Raw genomic sequence first — 19,510 nt, forward strand, 5'->3', positions numbered from 1 at the left:
TGTAATGAGTGGGACAAAACAAAAAAAAAGCCAAACCTGAGCTTATCTTTGGAAAGCATGAGCTTAAAGGGTTGAATTTCAAAATGTGAATTAGCATTTCACAGAAAAATATTGTTTAACTAACTATCAAGACATGTATTAACCACCTTATTGCATCAAATGCAAGAGGTAATTTGGCAGTTCCTGTCTCCACTATTCCTAATAACTGCAACAGGAAAAAAAGCAATTAAACGAAATGGATAAATGTAGTTTATGCTGGGGTATGCTTTTAGTAAACAAGCTTTGATTCCTCATTTAAAAACAATAAAGCATTGGGCACTCTGTGATTCTTGTGCTAGATGTTTCTAATAGCCATACCCCCTAGGGAAGGTTTTGCTGTAATGTTGGAAATACGTAATGAAAAATTGATTGTTATAAACTAAGATTTCCCTCCCTGCAAATGTTTTTCTTGAAACGTCCATGGGAATTTAATATTCACTGTTTTTTTCCTCAGTCTTGTATATTCTTGAATTGTCTTTTTTCCTCCATTTTCTCCGTTCTTAATCCTAGGTCCCCTTACAAAGAAACAGACAGATGATTTAGGTGATAATGACGGTGCTGAAGATGAAGGTATTTTTTGCCGCCAAACTGATTTGCATGACAAGGATCCCTGAAAATCTTTTTTCTCCCCTCTTTTTTTGACTTCTTGTCTTCTTTTGAAGAGTTTTTTTTTTTACTTCCCATTTTTGATGTGTTTTGTCTTCTTGCTTGTTGTTATACATATATCTTTTTAATTTTTTAAAAGAAAGAATGTTGTTAAGTTCTACGTTTTGATACAAAACAGTAACAATATTTAAAAAGGAGGTTTTTTGTTTTCTTGAAATGGACTTTTGATATGTTGCATCCCACCTTTTGACTGAATTTTGTCCATACTATTTAAACTAACACTCTTTTAAAGTTTCTCTGTACACCTTTTTGCATGTTTTCTAACCCTATGTATTTCACCAAGTACAAAGATGTTTCTTTCTTTTTTCACTGACTGATCTCAGTTTGATAAACATATAAAATGTTGTGTTTATAAAAGGAAAAATACAGAAAATTCTTAGAAAGTGTCTCTTAAGCAACTGAATTTCCTCAAATTCAAACCCTTTTGCAGTTACACTGCCATGTAAAAAAGTTAAATTAAATGTAGACTACCCCACCTCCCTACAGAAGGGAGAGGTAGCTGTTGGCTGTTGGTAAGACTCTGTGGAGCTAAAGTAAAATAAATCTGATCCCTTCTGTTTTCTACGAGCATACAAAGATGCTTATCTGCTTGAGCTGACCCTTAGAAAACCCTATTACCAAGTAAAATCAAAAGTTTGAAATGTCAGGCATATTATTCTGGTCATAAATTATGTCTGTTAATCATAAAACTATGCAGATTTGATATTTTTTCAGGGCTGTGAAAATGGTAACAAGGGGCTCTTTTCCTGAGCAGCCTCATCTCTTCAAGTAGATGTGCTTCAAAATTCTGAATTTTAAACACATACTTCATATGTTTTATGGTCAATGAGTAAAACAAATTACCATATAGGACTGGTAGAGTTGCTTCTTGCTTCCTTGTTAATATCTGGGGAGGGGGGTTTGGCCTGATACTAAGATGAAACTTAACCTCTAAGCTGAAAGGCTCTTAATTAAGAAGTTTTTCATCACACAGAACATCAACTGCTTAACTTAAACAGAAACATGCAGTCTTATCACAAAAGATGAAGGAAGACAAATAGGAGCATTTAACTTCCTACCCAATAACTGAACAGAGGCTTTACAAATATACCCTCAATTTGATACACATCTGATTTATGATCCTCTACTGAATGTGTATGTTAAGCATATGAATGAAAGCCCACCAGTTGGCCCAAATTTGATAATTCTGATAGTTGAAAATCTCCTTTGAAACCTCTCATGTGTAGTGGTTTAACCCAGCAGGCAGCTATACAGCACACAGCTGCTCACTCACTCTTCCTCAGCTGGTTGGAGAGAATTGGGGAAAGAAATAAAAAAGTAAAATTATTAATTGAGATAAAAAGAGTTTAATAGGAGTGAAATGAAAGTAATAGTGATAATAATGATAAAAGAATGAGAATATACAAAACATCTGATGCACAATGCAATTGCTCACACCCACTGACTAATCACCAGCAGTTCCCAAGCAGCGACCCCAGCCAGCTTCCCCCTAGTTTATATGCTGAACATGATGCCATGTGGTAAGGATCATCCCTTTGGCATATTAGGGTCAGCTGTCCTGGCATCAGCTGTCCTGGCAGTGTCCCTTTCTAACTTCTTGTGCCCCACCTCAAGCCTATTTGCTGGTGAGGTGAGAAGCTGAGAAGTCCTTGGCTTAGTATAAGAACTGCTCAGCAACAATAAAAATGTCAGTGTGTTATCAACATTATTCTCATCCTAAGTGCAAAACACAGCGCTGTACCTGTACTAGGAAGGAATTTAACTCTATCCCAGCTGAAATCAGGACACATCATTCAGAGCTAATTATGATAATTCAGATCCTCTTAGCTTTATGAGGCCAATTAGTTCACGACAGAATATTGCAAGGGGCATTCATGTGAATTCTCCAAGATCTGTGATACTGAATTAGCCATTGTAAAAGTTACTCTGTCTTGTTTTAACAATATGTTTTAAGAAACCATTTGAAACTTGGGTTATTCACTCAGTCGGTCTTAATAGCTCTCCTAAATTGCTGTATAATTGCCAAGACAGATGCTAATGGCTTAACATTTGTTGAGTCCTTCTCTGCTTAGACACACTTAAAAGAGACTACTCAGTTTGCTGATATTCAGCAGAGAGTGGTTGCTGTCAGAAAGTGGTTTAGTATGTAGAATCAGATGAGAGTCAGAATCTCAGTCTTCAGAGAACAAGTGTCCATGTCAGAGAAAACCTGTCTCCCACACTGACAATTGTAGGAGAGAGAGGAAGGACTGTAAGAACACAGCAGTCAAACTAGAGGGGAAGAAATACATTTACAACACTAATAAATCTCTGTAATTTATAGGTCTGGGATTAATTTTCTCTGGCGTACAAGTCATGGTTTTGTTCTCCTTTCCGTGCCAATAGAAGAATGCAGGCAGTAATTAGACTTTTACTGCTTCTGAGAGGCACAGAGAGACAGGGCAAATTTAAATTTTTATGATCAGTAGACACTAAAGGCTGCTGAGATGTCTACTGGGTTGGTGGAAACGCTGTCTGCTGAGGCCCTGCATTTCCCTGTCCCCCAGTGGAGGAGCATGATCAGATAACCTGCATTTTGTGAACTGCTCTTCTGTATTGACACTCTAGCACTTGTTGCACATGCAGAACTGAAGAGTTCATGCACTTAGTCATATGTATTTGTGTACAAATAGTGGGAAAGAGGCAAATGGAAAGGTCACCTTAGCTGTCTAGTTTTCTGTTAACCTGTCCATCAAACCCTTCACCTTTTCAAGTATGGTAGATTTTATGCAGTATAAAATTCTACAAATGAATAACTGCGGACAGAATAAAATAAATGCCAAACTGAATGAATGATGAAGTTAGAATATTAGGAAGACTGGGCTACACACGGTGCAGCACAACTGTGTCATATGACTGTAGAATCCATGGTACATAACCATTGTCCAATGATTTCTAAAATGCCCAGCATGGTCTCTGTATTAAGAAATCCAGAGATCTTATATCTATTTATTGTATTATATCTTTCCTGAAGAAAGATCTTCCATAGCATCTTCTTGGATCAATTGCCTGGAGAGCATTTTGTGTTGTATCATTGAAACATCAGAGTTTGATTAGAAGATTTCATTTTAAAACACTGTTCAGTAATTCTACTCCCATCTGCTTCTTCATGTCCCTACCACAGTATTGTGGTCCAAACCTTGCCAGCACAAGCACTGGAATCAGTAATCAAACTCATCTCTGGTATGTGCTGCAACCAGTAGACCAGGCTTAATTAGATCATTTTTGTTTTCAAAAGACCCAAAGGCAGTAGTGCCCATTACCAGCTAATGATCTGCAAATATGCTGTGTAAAGAATGAAGGTATTTTCAAATTCTATGAGTGTGAAAAGTCAGAAACAATATAAATGCCTTTCTCTCCCCAGTCTGGATGCATTCCTGTTTCTGCTTAACCCTTTCATGTCTGCTCTTGAATTGCTCACCTGTTTTTCAATAAGTATTGAACCACTTGAGCAGGGACCAAAAACAAGAATGGCAGAAACACCTGCAACCAATGAGCATTGGGGCTTTCCCTTTTTATAGCAGTGGTGCATTTGCCTGTTTGCTGACATGCAGGTATGCAGTATCTAGTGTGGAGGCAAGATTTGACTTTAAGTTGCTCAGCAGTTGCATAAACTGTACCTTCCCCAGTCTAGAAACAAGGTTTAGTTTTAAAAAGTAAAATATTTTAGTTGTAATACCTGATCTTAGTCTTAATTTTGGTAAGGTAATAGTTCGACTTTAATTTGGCGATGGCAAAAAGTCAGTGATTCTTTTGCACCCTTAGTTCCTATCCACTAAAATCCTGAGCATGGCTTAAAATATGGCGACACAAATCATTATCACCTAATGTCCTTTGGGACCAGAACTGGACTTCTAGCTAGTGCTGTACGAAATATCCATGAAGGATTGTTCACAAACAAATTCTCATCCACCACTCTGTTGTACAACCTTACCTAGCACATCAATCTGTCAATCTTAGATCCTTATTTAGTCCCTAATGCTATTTGAGCATCTCTCAGTTTTTGATGTATTCAGCCTCACTGCATCCCTCTGCAATAAAGGAATGCTATTATTCCATTTTTAGAAATGAGGAATACAGATGCTAAGTTTGAGGAATGCAGACACAATGTCTGTAGTAAAACGGGGAGCTGAGTATATGTCTCAGAACGAGGGCCTGCTCTGTAATTGCTAGATGCTTCTGCTCTTCCCTTCTCCCTCTCAATTTCTTCTGTGGAAAAGGAGACAGATTAGGAACAGATGTTGCTGTTTGCTCCCAGGCTGTAACTGTGATGATTCTGATCATTTAGTCTGATGCTCTGTCTTATATGGGCTATTGGACTTCATTGACTGAAGGAAGTTCTTGGTCCAGAGCATGCTTTAAATCAAAACAAACAAAAATCCACTCAAAATTTAAATTGCCAATGATGCAGAATACATTTTTTGCAAATCCCTTCTTATGCTTAACAGACTGTAGTGCCATTGGCGCAAAGGAGAACATTCAGAATTGAGGATCTCCAAAAACCCCTATAAATCCATTAGTATTAAAATAGACTGGGTTGCCAAGTTTAGCATTTCATCTGCCTTCAGCTGTCATGGTAAGAAATAGGAAGAGAAACAATCTTTCCGTCTGGCACCAGTTGCACATTTTCGGACTTCAGAGATCAGTAAACAGCAGAACACATTTGTCTTCCTCGCAAAGCAACCACATGCTCCAGCCTTAATTATAGCCTCTAATGAGTGCCAGCCAGCCTGGAGTAGCACAGATCTTACCACTTTGGGTGAGCTTGTTGGCTGTTACACTTAGCCATATTCAAGGTTCCTGTTCATCCCGTCACCCATTCATGTTAGTTTTATGATTTTCACTCCCAAGTACAACTTCTAATATCACTTACACATTAAATTTTGCTGGTTGTGTTTTCCCTTTACACTGAGAAGCTCAGTTCAAATTGTGTTGAATTTTAGTGGTGATGTTATTAACACTTGAAAACATGCACAACAAAATTCTGACAGACCTTTAAGCACTTTTTTAGGGTGTCATTCTACTTAGAGCACTGCCAAACATTGCTTGTACAGTGAAAAATCTGTCAGCTTTTGCATTGCTAACCATCATCATGTAAGACTCTAAAATGACTACCTACCTGGCTATCGAGGTCCTACTCTGATGAGAATCTGCTCCAGATGCTTACCTGTAAAAACACTGGCCTTTTTATGTTAGGCTATGCATTCATAGAGTCCTTCATCAGGATCTTAAATAATTTTCAGATAAAGCTTGTTAAGCATTTGAGAGTGCACAAAATGATCCCCTGGTTTGACAGACATGAAAACAAACAAAAAGAATTCTATTTCAAGCCTGATGGCTCAGGCCATATTTTAAAATATTAAACATATCTAGAACCTTGCTGCTACTCCTAGCAGAAGTTCAGTAGTTACTTTAATAGTCTCAGGACATCTAGTTTCATATTGCACTTTAAATACATGGCATTAATGGATGTTTACATATTAACACTATAGGCACTAGCTTATTAAAGTAGTAGTGCATCTTTAAGGCATCTAGTGGATTTGAACTGAAAGGTCAAATACTGTTAAAAGGCTTTAAAATGATTAAGAGCAGCATTGACTGGTGCCATGCTCTACTTATATTTTTGGACAAAAGCTTATGGAAGAGCTACACATATATCCATAGAACATTCAGTGGAAGGAAAGCATAGGTTTCACAGCAACCAATCTAAATATTTTCCCCTGTTGTTGTGCTGTTTCATGTTCAAAACCCAAGATGTACTTCACACTCAAAATGTCACAATTTTTTATCTTATCTAGAAAAACACTGCCTGTGACATCACCACTAAACTATTTTTTGTGCAAAGTTGTCTCCAGGTAGGCTTTCTTCCCTTCCCCTTTTTGTTGTTCCCTGTAAATTATACTTGTTAAGTCACGTGCCCAATTCACATAGGCTTTGAATGACTGAAGCTATAATTATGTTTTGTTATACATGACAATTGTGACTGGTATTCACAGTCAGATCCTGTTCCCTGTTGTGTGATGTAATAAATATAGAATAAAAGACAGACCAATTCCTAAATTTTAATGTAATTAAGATGAAACATAAAAAGTAGATGCAACAAACATTAAAAAGGTAGAGAAGAGAGGAGATAATAGAAATAATTATAAGGGAATTAATGTATATGTAATATAAATAAGATCATTTTCTGCTGTACAGTAAGACCTACTTAGATGTTTTATGAACTTGCAATTTAAAGCCAAACAAATCACAGCACTCAAAATTTATCTTCTGTGTGACTAAAAACAGAACTGAGTTGAATTTGAGAAGGATTTTGAACAGCACTATCCTTGCATATGTCTTTGAAAATATGAATGTGTCTGCTTTTTAATTAAAGCAACTCTTCATAAAAAGCAACAAAAAGTGCAGAACGCAACTAAATTAAATCAGTCTATAAATCTACACTTGGCAGAAATGCCACATCTACACCCCAATTCTTCAGATTCAGAACAAGCTGCATCCATAAATAACTATTAATCTGCATCCATGGATAACTATTAATCTGTGTGAGAAAGTGTAACTACGGTTTGCTGAGCCCACTCCAGCACATGCACACAAAGGACTGATACCAGGCTATAGGAAAAAAATAAAAGATGTATCAAATCATTTATGAGCAAATTTTGAAAAGTATTTGAATGCCAAAATCTCCATTATTTTCTTTGCTGAGTTGAACACTTCAATAAGCACTTCTTTAAAGTACATCTTTCTGCCACTTTTGTAGCAGTAGAGTTTTCTTCTCACAGAGTGTTATCTTAATACTTGTTCCAGTTCACTTTTAGAGGATGAGAGTTTTCATGGGGGAACAATTTCTCTCTTTAAGGTAGGAATCAATTCTTGATTACAGTCTGATTTTTTGCTCTCTCCCTTTGATCTTATCTAATAACATCCACTGTTAATAAAATCTGTACTTAAACAACACTCTCCCAGCTGGATATGTGCATCTTTGCATTCCTGGCTGTAGACTGCAATTGATATGAAACCACTGACCAAAATGCAGTGATCTCTCCTCTTGCCCTAGCTCTTGTATAATCCATAGCCCAAAGTCCAACTAGCCTCAGCTGAATACTGCATAACCTCACTGATGTCTCCAGTACTAGATTACTGTCTGAGACACACAGAAGCACCATTTTTCTTTTGTAGAAGGGATTCCTCTAAAGACTGATGACTTTGGCAAAGCAGCATGAGGAAAATTCATTCTGCATGTCATCTGCTCTGACACAGCACAGAGGCAGAGCTGAAAATTAGCCTTTCTTCATCCATCTGTAATCTTTACAAGACTATTAGTAGTAGAAAATAACAAAAGTGTGGTATAGACAGAAATTACTCCAAGAATCCCTTCTTTATTTATGAGATTTTATTCATGAATGTATGCTTCCATTCTTACATAAAGGATGCCCATTCTTTTCTAAATATTCCAATATTATTTTCCAGTTAAACAGGCCAGTGCTACCAACATTTCATTGCTGTTCACAGTTGGTGCCCTGTAATTCTATGTAATTTTAATTAAAGAAGAATTCTGAGACAGTCTCCCCCTGTGCTACCATCAAGCATACAATTAACTGTGTACAATTTCTGCTGGGAAGAGTCACACAGTGATTTCAGATTAATAATTTATTATTGCTTCCATATTTGTATATGAAAAAAAAAGCTGCATAGACTATGAACAACTGAAAACAGTGTATAAATTTGAAAAGACTTTTTCCTCTGTGTAGCTTTTAAACCTGAGAAGCTCCTAATTCCATCCTATGGACAATGAAGATAAATAATCTCCTTAGCTTTACACTCTGAAAATTGCATGTTGGAAAGCCCTTCCTGTATGCTCAAATGAGGAAAGCAATACAAGTCATTTCATGCACAACCTTTCATCATCTGTTTGGTCTCAAATAAATGATTGTTCCAGTACTTCCAATACTGAAGATCCAATTTGTGATCTTGACTGTTCTGGCATTTTCTTCAAATTAGAATCAATATCAAAGTAATAATAGCAGTTGCCTTTCTATAAACAGGCACATCTGTGCTGTTTTTTTTCAGGGAAGTCAAAAAGCAGAGCTTTTAGTGTAGCTGCCTGTAGTCTTTACAATGCTTCAGAAACAATTCAAACGATTCTACTGAGAGCTTACTTGAAAGCTTCTTAACTAAGATCCCTCCAAATCAAAGGAGTAAACAATACATCTGAGGTTTCTTCAAACACTGAAGGGAGCAATCAGTGAAGTCACTTGAATACTGTCATAATGATAAAAAATGTCTTTGAATCAGAATATTCAGTACAGTTCCTCATTGGGAAGTTTTCATATGTTCTCTTGCTATTGTCTTTCTTGATACTGAGGGACTATTTTGGCATATTATGATTTGGGCAGTGGAAAAGAATCAGACACCCAGTAAATGAGATCAAATGCAATTAAATCCAGGTGTAAGAGGTCAAATTTACACCTTAGCTGATTTATTTCCCATCCAATAGAAAAAACCTAACTTTTAAAAGCATGCTTTATCTCATAATAACTGTTCTGAATTGGTACTCAGGAATAACCTTCCTCATGAGGAGCAGTAGTGTTCATATATTCAAAATTTTATTCTGAGGAGATGCATCAATTTGCAAATGGGACTATTTGGGGGTGGAGGGATGCCTAAATCAAAACTCAAACCAGTATGACAATATCTAATTTTGTTGTAGGGGTTGGCAGAGCTTCTCAGATTTAAAATCGTTCCCTGCGTTTCGTGTCACTTTTGAGTACATTACAATTTGTTTGACTGCAGGATGAGGATTTATTAATGTTGTTCCAGGCAGCTGTTTTTTTCAAATATACATTCCTTTTAATGATTTAGGAAGCTAAGTGTAGCCATGCACCTGAACCTTCAGCCTACCCAGGTTACAAATAATATTCATTCAAGGTCTAAGTTTTAAAGAGCTTTCAAGTACATTTTGAGGACTCAGGCTTCAGACCCATCCAAAGACAGCTGCTTACACACACTTTTTACAAACTATTGATCTCACCAGACTGGAAGCAATCAACAAATTATGTATGAGCAGAAATCCTGTTTATATTAATATGGTGAATTGCCTTTAGCTAAGTGAACAGAAAGATGGACTGAGCTTTCAGAAGTGTTCAGCCAAAATGGGCTCACACTTATGTTAGTAGACATTTTACATCCAATTCATCAGGAACAGAATCAGACAACTGTCCTATTGAATTTGAGCAAATGTGTTACCATTTTCAATTCCTTTCTGCTTTGCTGAGGCCAAGTGTTTCAAAAATAGGAATTTCAGTTACAAGAAAGCCACAATGAAACACTTATGCCCACCTGCCCATTTCCTTATGTAAAAGATGTTGCTTGAGAAACACTTCAAGAAAAATAACCTCACTAAAAAAAAAAAAAAAATTAAAATATTGATGTATCTTTTTTGGTACTTTCTTGAGATAAAATGTGTCTTAATATTTTTTCCAGACATTCGGGACAGTGGGGGACCTAAGCCTGTGATGGTGTATATTCACGGAGGGTCCTACATGGAAGGCACTGGAAATTTATATGATGGCAGTGTTCTAGCAAGTTATGGGAATGTGATAGTCATCACAGTCAACTATCGCCTTGGGGTACTTGGTAAGAAGCTTTCAGCTTTCCATTAATCCCTGCTATCTGCAATGCAATTCATATTACACGTGAGAATGTATTTTAAAAAAAAAGACAGAACAACAAGTATTTTAAAATTTGTCAAATAAAAGATTTGTATTCTGGGGATGAGATGTAAAAACATTGCAAATGTTTTCTGGAAGAACCTGCTGTCATGCTTTTAGTGGTTTGAAATAGGTATTCCTTTTGCTGAGCTGTCCAGACAGAAGAGGTTTTTTTTTTGGTGTTTTTTTTTTTTTTTAAGGTGAATAACAGTAATCCTTTAATTCATAGACAAGTAAATTAATTTATTTTTCTCCAAACTGTAAAGTCTTAGACGATAGGATTTTCTGTTGGAATGAAAGAGACTAAGTTTTGAGATATTTTTTGTACTTTGAAAAAGTGAACAATGTTATGAAAACATTTTTTTGCATATTTGTTTTGAACTTCATTGTGGTTTTGAAAAGTGCTATGGATGTCATTCAAACACCTACAGTATTTCTTTCCCAGGCCAAATTAGAGAATGAAGAGTTACCTTTGATTGCTTCAAATATACTTAATAGAATACGCTCATGCTGTTGGTAGATATGTGCAGTATCCCTCTGGTAGCTTGTATTTCTAAAAAAATTGCTTTGTTACTTAGTCAGTGTAGTTGCATCCATGCTAAAGTTCACCAGCTCTTGAGACAATCTGATTGTTGTTTTCTTTCTTTTGCATATTCTACCAAAATATTGCATGCTCAGGCTCCTGAAAGCAGGAGTTGGATTCTGGAATGTTATGGAGATCAGTACAATAACTTCAAAATACTTACATAGGCATAAAGGTATTACATCTGAAGGGGTGTAACAGGCTGAGTGCTATTCACAGCAGAACAATGGTTCTGAAGACCACTCAGCTTTATTTTCTAATCATGGACATTAGCAACATCTGCTGCTCTGCTTTTCTTTGGGGTTGTAGTTTTATTCATTGCTCTGTTTCTTGGTGTTTTGAATTCAGTTAGCACAATCCCCAAATATGTTGGATCTGGTTTGCTCATTGGGCTAATTTTCTTCTGACAGTTTCATTTTTGTTAAAACTTTGACTTCCTAATTTCAGGAGGAGGGAATGGATTTTAACTTTAGCTTTTGAAACTTACTCTACTATGATTGTCTTGTACAAGGCACTGAATAAATTCCAGAAAGATCATAACTTATTGTTTGTTGGGTTTATCTCCTTCATATTGGAGGTTGCATTTGTGATGTACCACTCTTAGCAAGGAAATGCTGGTATTTTGTATGTTTTTCTTCCTCCTCCTGTTTTCCTGTTTTCCAATCTATATGGTGACTTTAAGTCCTGAACACAACCATTAATAATCTTGTCTTTGATGTCTCAATCAACATTTATATATATTATATGCCAGTAGGGTACTCTGTTCAGTAAGAAAGTACCTATTATCTGAAAGTTCTGTTTATTTTTGTATGTTGTTTAGTCTGATTCCAAAATCATTAGTTGTTGCAGTGTTTAAGAAGGCAAGTTGCTTGAAAGATGAAAATTAATACATCTTCGTTGATGATAATGATTTTTCCACTTGTAATTTAACACTGATCCCTGAGGTAACTCACAGCTAACGTCTCACTGAGCCTAGGAGGATTTCATTTGTGTTCATGCTTTTGTGATTGTTTGGACTTTGTGGTCTTTACTGAGCCTCAAGGGGCGGAGAGCTAATTTTAAGTGATACCTATTACAGTAAAACCTCTAAAATTTGCAGCAGAATCCAGTAATTGGTATGAATACTTGAAATTATTTTCAAACTAACTGAAATAAACCTGTGTCAGGTTTGCAGGGTTTTCTTAGTGAAATAAATGCACCAGTTAACTCTATGTAGAAGTCATCCACATATTTTGTATTTGGCACAATGCCTGTCTGTCATGTATTAAGTAAATAATGACATGTCATTAAATAAGTAATGGAGAAACCCAGCAGGAAAAAAAAAATTACAGTTTTCTTGCCTTTGTTTCCTAATCTAAAGATAGCCTTCGAGTAAGACTTTCCATAATCACAGTAGATATCAGCTTTGACTTTTGATGTTTTGAAACTCTTGCTCCTCACTGTTACAGCTGAATGTTGCCTTTTGCAGTCACGTTAAATATGATAAGGTTTTACAAAAACACAGCTGACAAATTCTCAGCTTCCCTTATCTGATCATATCCCACAAGGTGAGAGGTCCAGCTCCACTGACCATTGCCTGTGGCATGCTTAGATCTCACTTCAGCAGTCTGTAAAATGCCTGGCTGTACAGGCAGAAGGAATAGAGCATTTATTTTTCACATGAGAAGATAGATGTAGGGACAAAATAAGGTCTGTCTTCTCACTTTTATATGACCTTTATTTGCATGGGTTTCCTGTATAGGTCTTTGTGGATGTGTCTTTAGATAGATGATCTTTGTGAGTTCTCAGAATTCTGCCAATGTTTCACCAAGATTCACACTGTGACATTTCTTAAATAAATAAATTCATAAATCATTACCATTCAGTAAAAGTTTAGAGCTGCAATAGCAACATTTTCTCTCAGACCTATAGAAATGGGAGGGAGGATACACTGTGATATTAGGTTCCTCATAGTGTTACTATTAAGTCCACAGTAGAGAGCTTTTGGTGCAGTTCAGATTGTTTTTCTGTTTATTCTGAGTTGAAAGATCCTTTGTTTTGCAGACTGTTCTGCTTGTGGACCTGAATTTCATGGAAATGCAAGGTTTGCTTCTAAATAAAATGTTAGAAAGCTCTTAAAAGTGAAATCCGTTTGGTAAAGAGGAAACAGAAATTAAAGATGGATGGAGCTTCATTAAAAAAAAAAAATAGGTCTGGTGAGTTCCTTGGCCCAATTTTGTCTTTGAAATAAGCTGGGAATAATGCACGAACAGTCTAATAGCCTCGCAGAACAGCACAGGTATAAATGCAGATATATTTTTATGGCTTCTTTTAGGAAAGGCCAGATATGAAGACAAGTTTGGATCTTGAGCTCAACTAATTTGAGACTTCAAATGTTTCCTTAATATGTCTTCATTCAGTAAAAAGCAGGAGCATTTTATTTAAATTTCATAAAAGAAATGTAAAAAGATTACAAAAAGAGTCTAGTCAATGTCCAGAAAAGATCATGATAGGCGGATTTAATACTGCCAGTGCTGGTTTTTGTGTTGTTTCTTATGAAAGGTTTATTTAGAAAAGGAGAATGCTTTGGATCACCATTGACTGCTCCCCCTTTTGCTCTCAAGAAGGGAGAGGAAGGAAGGAGTGAGCTGGTTTATACTAACTGGGAACTTGTTTCTTCATTTTATAAATTTATGCTTTTTGCTCTTGATTATCTTTAAACCACAGAACTTTGATAGAACTGAAACCCCCCCCTTTTCTTTTTTTAGGTTCAGAAACTGAACTAGGGGACTGAAAAATGACTCAGGAATCTCTAGGTTGAGCACTACTTTGAATTTCCCCTTCTTTCAGAGGCAGCAGTTGTCCCTACAGAAACAGTCAATTGTCATTCCAAGGGTCCGGGTTAAAAGGTGGCAATAAATTAAATGGAAAAATCATCTGTATTTTGTATTTTCTATTTGGCATTCTGAATAATGTCTGCATTGGGAAGGCAAAGATTCTAAACTTTTAGACCAAAATTCATGTCAAAAATCATACCACTCCCATAAGTGAGGTCATCTTGTTTGTGTCCGTTTTAATTATAAACAATTTTCCCTTTTGTGGAGGGTATAGGAAGCATTGCTGTCATTTAGTCTTTCATTTATATTGCTACCCTGTATTTGGAGAATATTGTCTGGCATTGCTGAATAGAAAACACCTATCCAGCTATTTCTCCACTTTGATTTGCTGAAATTTTTTTTTTTGGCCAGTTGGTATTTTTAATGCTGAAAGTAAAGTCGCTGCAGCAGACAGTTTGTAAGGTCTGATATCCTTATTTAATACATTATTTCCCAAATAACTGCACTGAAATCAATGGGGGTTTTCAGTACAGTGCATCCCCTTGTGACAGAGCCTGGTTGTCCATAATTTAAAATGAAGCAATGAGGAACAAGGATACTGGAAAGGTACTTGCTACTCATGCACAGAGCTGCTTCTGAGAAGAGCTGTTCTTAGAAGAGGTCTGCTGTGTTTTCCAGCCCAAAACTCAGTTTTTCAGCAGTGTGTTGTGTGGGCTGTCTGTGCTGGGCTGCAACATTCATGTCAAATAAAACATAGAATAGTGAAAGAAAAGAGAACAAAGCAAAAATACTGTCACAAAAGCCCTTTCCTACTTTTGTTAGTGACTTTTAGAGCTTTATGGATGAGGTAGTGACAGAGGATGTCTTATTATGTCTTAAAATGTTTTGTTGCTGTGTGTCTGGATACATTAGGAAAATACATCAGGTTTGAAGGTACATATTTTTCCTATGCAGTATCATTCCAACCAGCAATTTTTTATTGGCTAAAGAGGTATGTGAAATATAAGGATACAGCCCTGCAGTAAACATTGGGAAATCCATGCCAAACCCAGTATTTTTGCCATAATCCATCTTGTTCTCAGCAAGACATTGCACATTCCCAAAAGGCAAAAAAAATAAAGCACAGCCTTTCCTTCATGAGTCAGTTTATGCACATGGGTTTGTTCCCCTTATTATGGGAATTCCAGAACGTAGCCTAGTGAATCTTTTCATGGGATCAAGAATTATTAGCTGACAATTTGCAGTTCATAGAGATGAGAATATATTATAATGAAAACTGCTTCAGAACAGCTTGGAAGTAGCTGCCCATTTCAGGAGTCTATTTCCATTGGGATTAACTAGATACTTGATACTTTTCTCTCTTAAAATGGAATAACATACCTTTTTTTTCTCCTATTTGTTTCAAATTCGATTTTTTTCCCCACTTAATCTGATTTGTCAAACTGATCCTAATTTGGAAATTACTTAATTGTTTTCATCACATTGGATGGTTTTTTTTGCTGCCTTGCTTTTCCCTTTATTTTGATGGCATGTTAATACTACTGAAAATATTAAACATAGGATATCTTTTAAATATGATCCAAAATAAGGTACAATATCTAGATATAATCCTTTCATGTCGGATTAAATAGCTTTAGTCAACTCCAGAAAGATATTGTGATGAATTAGTGTCCCTGTCACTTAAATATTTTTGCATATATATCATTTTCTTATCCTGCAGCCTGGAGAGTTGTCTTTCCTTCTGAAAATAAGCCTGTTCACTTCAGTCAAAGTAAGCATCTCATGGCATAGTGATGTTCACTGAAAGTAACAGAGCAATAAGAGGGTTTATGTTAGTTAGATATCAAAGGAGATGAAAAATGTACAAAGATTCTTTTTCCTACATTGCTTAGACTGTGGGGTTTTCTTTTATAGTTCACAATTTAATATCTAGTAAAACTGGGAAAATGTTTGATCATTAGCATTGGTGACAAGCACATCCATTATCTTTTTATGAAACCTTAAAGGTACTGTCAGGCGATGGCATTTTATTCCAGCTTTGTGGCACCTCCAAAGGGTCTCTGATGAGCCTTTTTTCTATTATCCATTTCCTAACATGTTTGAGTAAAAATGATAGATGAGCAGAAGATTATATATTATTGCCTAATTAAAAGTACATTACATTGAAAGTAAAGATGGGAAATTAATAGCAAAACACATCAAAATGTGCAGTCAAAAGTCATTCAAGTTTTCTGAATTGAAAGAACATGCAGAGAATATTAATCTATAAATACTTTTAGGGACCCCTGGCAGCTCCGTAACAGTTCTCCTCTAGATGTATGAATATGAAGTTGCTTAGAAATGAAATTTTAATATTTTGGGATTACACAGTAGGGAAGGTGTCCAGAAGGCCTGCTCTGATCCCACCTTAGCCTTGGGCGTCACTGTTTCTTGGTATGAAGCACTCCAAGTGAATTTGATTCGAGATAAATAGAAGGAGTTAAGATAGAAAGCATACTGCAGTTATCTATTCCCCCTGGTGCTGTACTTCACAAGGTCTGATTTACACATACTTGGAATTCTAAAAATGTATTAGACAATTCTTATTTAATATAGTAGGTAACCTCAGGGCAGCCCAGTTTGCAGGAGGCCCAAGCACAGCTCATCTAGATTTGCAGTGTCCTAATTTCGTAGGTCCATTAATAGAATTAGCATTCAAATCTCAAACCTGCTGTAATTAATGACATTTTAGTGGATTTTTTTTTTTTTTTGTGAGCTAGTAGCAGCCAAAGAGAGTCGGGCATGCACTGAAGCAGAGAAAGGAAGATTGCCACACTTGAATCTGTACCATCAAAATGACAAAATGGACTTGCGGTAAACAATAGGTTATTGACTAGAGATGTTTAAAGGGTCAACTGCAGTGCACAGCAGGCAAGATATTTATGAAATGGGAACCCTGAATATATAGTGCACTTTTAAAATGAACCATTTCTTTTCTATTTGTGCTTTTTCTAGCACAGCAAATTGACATTATCCACCTGCTTGGATAGATTGATACACACACCCTCTTCCCTATTTTTTAGGGCACGAAGACATCATTTTATTTGCCATTGAATAGGTTTCTATCTTGGTACAGGTACATTTTAAATAACAGGTTTATTCTAGCATTTGTCACTAGAATTCTTTTTGGTAAACAGAAAAATAACAAATGACAAACTTTAAAACTATTCATTTTGGCATAAGAGCAGTTTGTGTCATTTCTGTTAAGAGAAATTACTTTTTGGTAAGATAAATTCCCTTCATCAATATTTAATCATATAATAAAAGTATTCCAGTTTTTCTAAATAGCAGATTTATCTTTAAGAGCATAATAAACTTCACCATGATAATATTTGCAAATTAGGAAAGAAAAAGCATTCACTGAAGACAAGTTATAAACACCTTGCTGTCTTAGAAAAAAAAATCAAAATCTTTGATCCTATTATCCTACATGAAGTTATTTGTAAATTTTGTGATCTAGCTATGTGTAGCTACCTTCAATTTCCTCTACATACTATCTGACCAAATTACTTTAACACTGTCACTGATCCCCATGCAAACCCTTTAATCTGCAGTATTACTAATGCATCAGGTATACAATAACCTATATTCTACACTACACACTATCCTAAGCCTTTTGTTGTCTTGTGATGGGAAACTTGTCTAGAAGCCAGATTCGGCCCTATCTTTAGAAGCAAACAGGATTTAGGCTGCTCTGCCTTTGCCAGAATGCCAAACTTCCCAGGAAAGGATCTGTTTGACTCTAAGTCAAGAGGTGAGGATAAATTAGGATTTTTATGCAATCTGTGTCTCACTGCAGAACCTTCCAACATGGAAATAATCCTCTGAGTTTCCCATATTCTGATTTTCCACCAAATCAGGAAGATATTAAGAACTGCTCTACAGCTGAGCAGCTAGGTTAGGACTGTGACCAGTCTTGGTGGCTCTGGCACTCTGCACTCCTGAGTTTTATGCTGCTGTAATTCATGACCAGAAAAAAGGCAAATGAAGATTGTGACAGGAGTACAAGGAGGACAAGTAGATAGCATATTTCTAAATTCCCAATTCATCGCATTTAATTACATATATTAAAATAGTTTTCTGAAGCTTAAATTAAGCACTTCTGTATACTGTGGGGCTTTGGAAGCAATGGGTAACTTGACAGGGATTTCCATTGCAAATGTTGCTCTCATTTTTCACACATTTCAAATGCATAAAATTGCTCATTTTATGTTTTTTTTCGTGTGCAAGTTGGTTTACATATGTAGGTACTAGCTCGAATCCCATTCTGATACTTCCTTGATGTAGTCCCTCATGATATTTTTGAATCAATTGGAGAAGACCTGTGTTTTAAGGTTGTAACAGGACTTTTTAATGGCTCAAAAGAGTAATGTAAACAATAGATCTAGAAGAACAAAACTCTTGGCAGCAGTACTGGCAAGAGAGGGTCCTAAATTTTTTCTTCTATTTAATGTGTGATCTATGTGTAAATGCCTGCCTTAGCCAACATAGAAAATACTACAGTCAAAATGTAGCAATTTGCATTACTTTCCAGTGGAGAATATATAGAAGACTGCATTGTTTGATATACTGATTTCTTACATCTTACGATGTACTGGCAAATAAATATTATTTTGGCAAAAGCTGCATTTGAATACATTATTTCATGAAAAACTGCTACATGAAGGCCTGTGAAAGGCCAGAGGAAATGATGGATATTGGTTAACATCCCTTGCTAAGCAAAGTATGAAAATTGCCTTCAAGCAAATATAAATAATAGATACCAATATATTTGTAAAGGTATTTTGAGTATCTCTTAGGTTGTATATGTTGCAAGCTAAAAATATTTTTGAGAAAAGAAAGATTACTTATAAGTCTTAAGTAATTATTTGAAAAGTAGCCTCCATGTTACAGGGGGGTTATTGTTTCTCAAAATGAGAAGCAAGGCACAAATAAATCTTACTGGGTTTTATTGTTTTGCAGTAATTTTTCACTATTTTGTATCAAGATTCTAATGAAATAGAATGGAAAAGATGTGATCAGTCTTTCTCTGGGAAACTCAGTACACATTTGAAAATTCTACTGATTTTAAAAATAATTTTCTCTGCTTTTTATTTTTTTTTAGTCAGCTCTCAAATGTTTGTATTTATACGAAATCTCCCTCAATCATTGTATTTTGTTCATTTTCTCAACACTTTCCACCAGGATTTCAGTTGTGGGATCTTGATTTGCAACAGGTATGCTGAAAAAAATACCTTGCTTTTTATTTTATTTTATTATTGGAGAAAGAAATGTTTAGTACAGAAGCTAATATACACAGAGAAGAGGCATAGCCCCATACAGCTCCAAACAATTTCATAAAGATAAGGCAAACATATCACTAAGCTGTTTTCCTTACTTAGGTTCTAAGACCCCATGAGTTTGACAAGCATTTATTTGTAAGGGGAAAGTGGAGGGACAGCACTGAACTCTAGTCTCTGGCAACCAGTGACAGAACCTGAGGGAATGGCATGAAACTGTCAGAGGAGGTTTAGGTTGGATATTAGAAAAGGTTTCTTTCACTCAGAGAGTGTTTTGGCACTGGAACATCTCCCCAGGGCAGTGGTCACAGCACCAAGTGTTTGGACAATGCTTTCAGG

General features: G+C 36.0%; 1 protein-coding gene across 1 annotated transcript in view; it reads left to right on the forward strand.

Annotated features, from left to right (window-relative positions):
- Positions 1 to 553: 553 nt before the first annotated feature.
- The window catches only part of NLGN1 (neuroligin 1), a 210,465-nt gene continuing 191,508 nt past the window's right edge, over positions 554 to 19,510 (forward strand). The window contains exons 1-2 of the mRNA XM_009077841.1: positions 554 to 609; positions 10,228 to 10,380. Of these exons, the coding sequence (XP_009076089.1) occupies positions 10,260 to 10,380 (121 nt within the window). The 5' untranslated portion in view covers positions 554 to 609; positions 10,228 to 10,259. The remainder of the gene's footprint in view (positions 610 to 10,227; positions 10,381 to 19,510) is intronic.

Source organism: Acanthisitta chloris, unplaced genomic scaffold (genome assembly GCF_000695815.1).
Source record: "Acanthisitta chloris isolate BGI_N310 unplaced genomic scaffold, ASM69581v1 scaffold3107, whole genome shotgun sequence".
Taxonomy (NCBI): Eukaryota; Metazoa; Chordata; class Aves; order Passeriformes; family Acanthisittidae; genus Acanthisitta; species Acanthisitta chloris.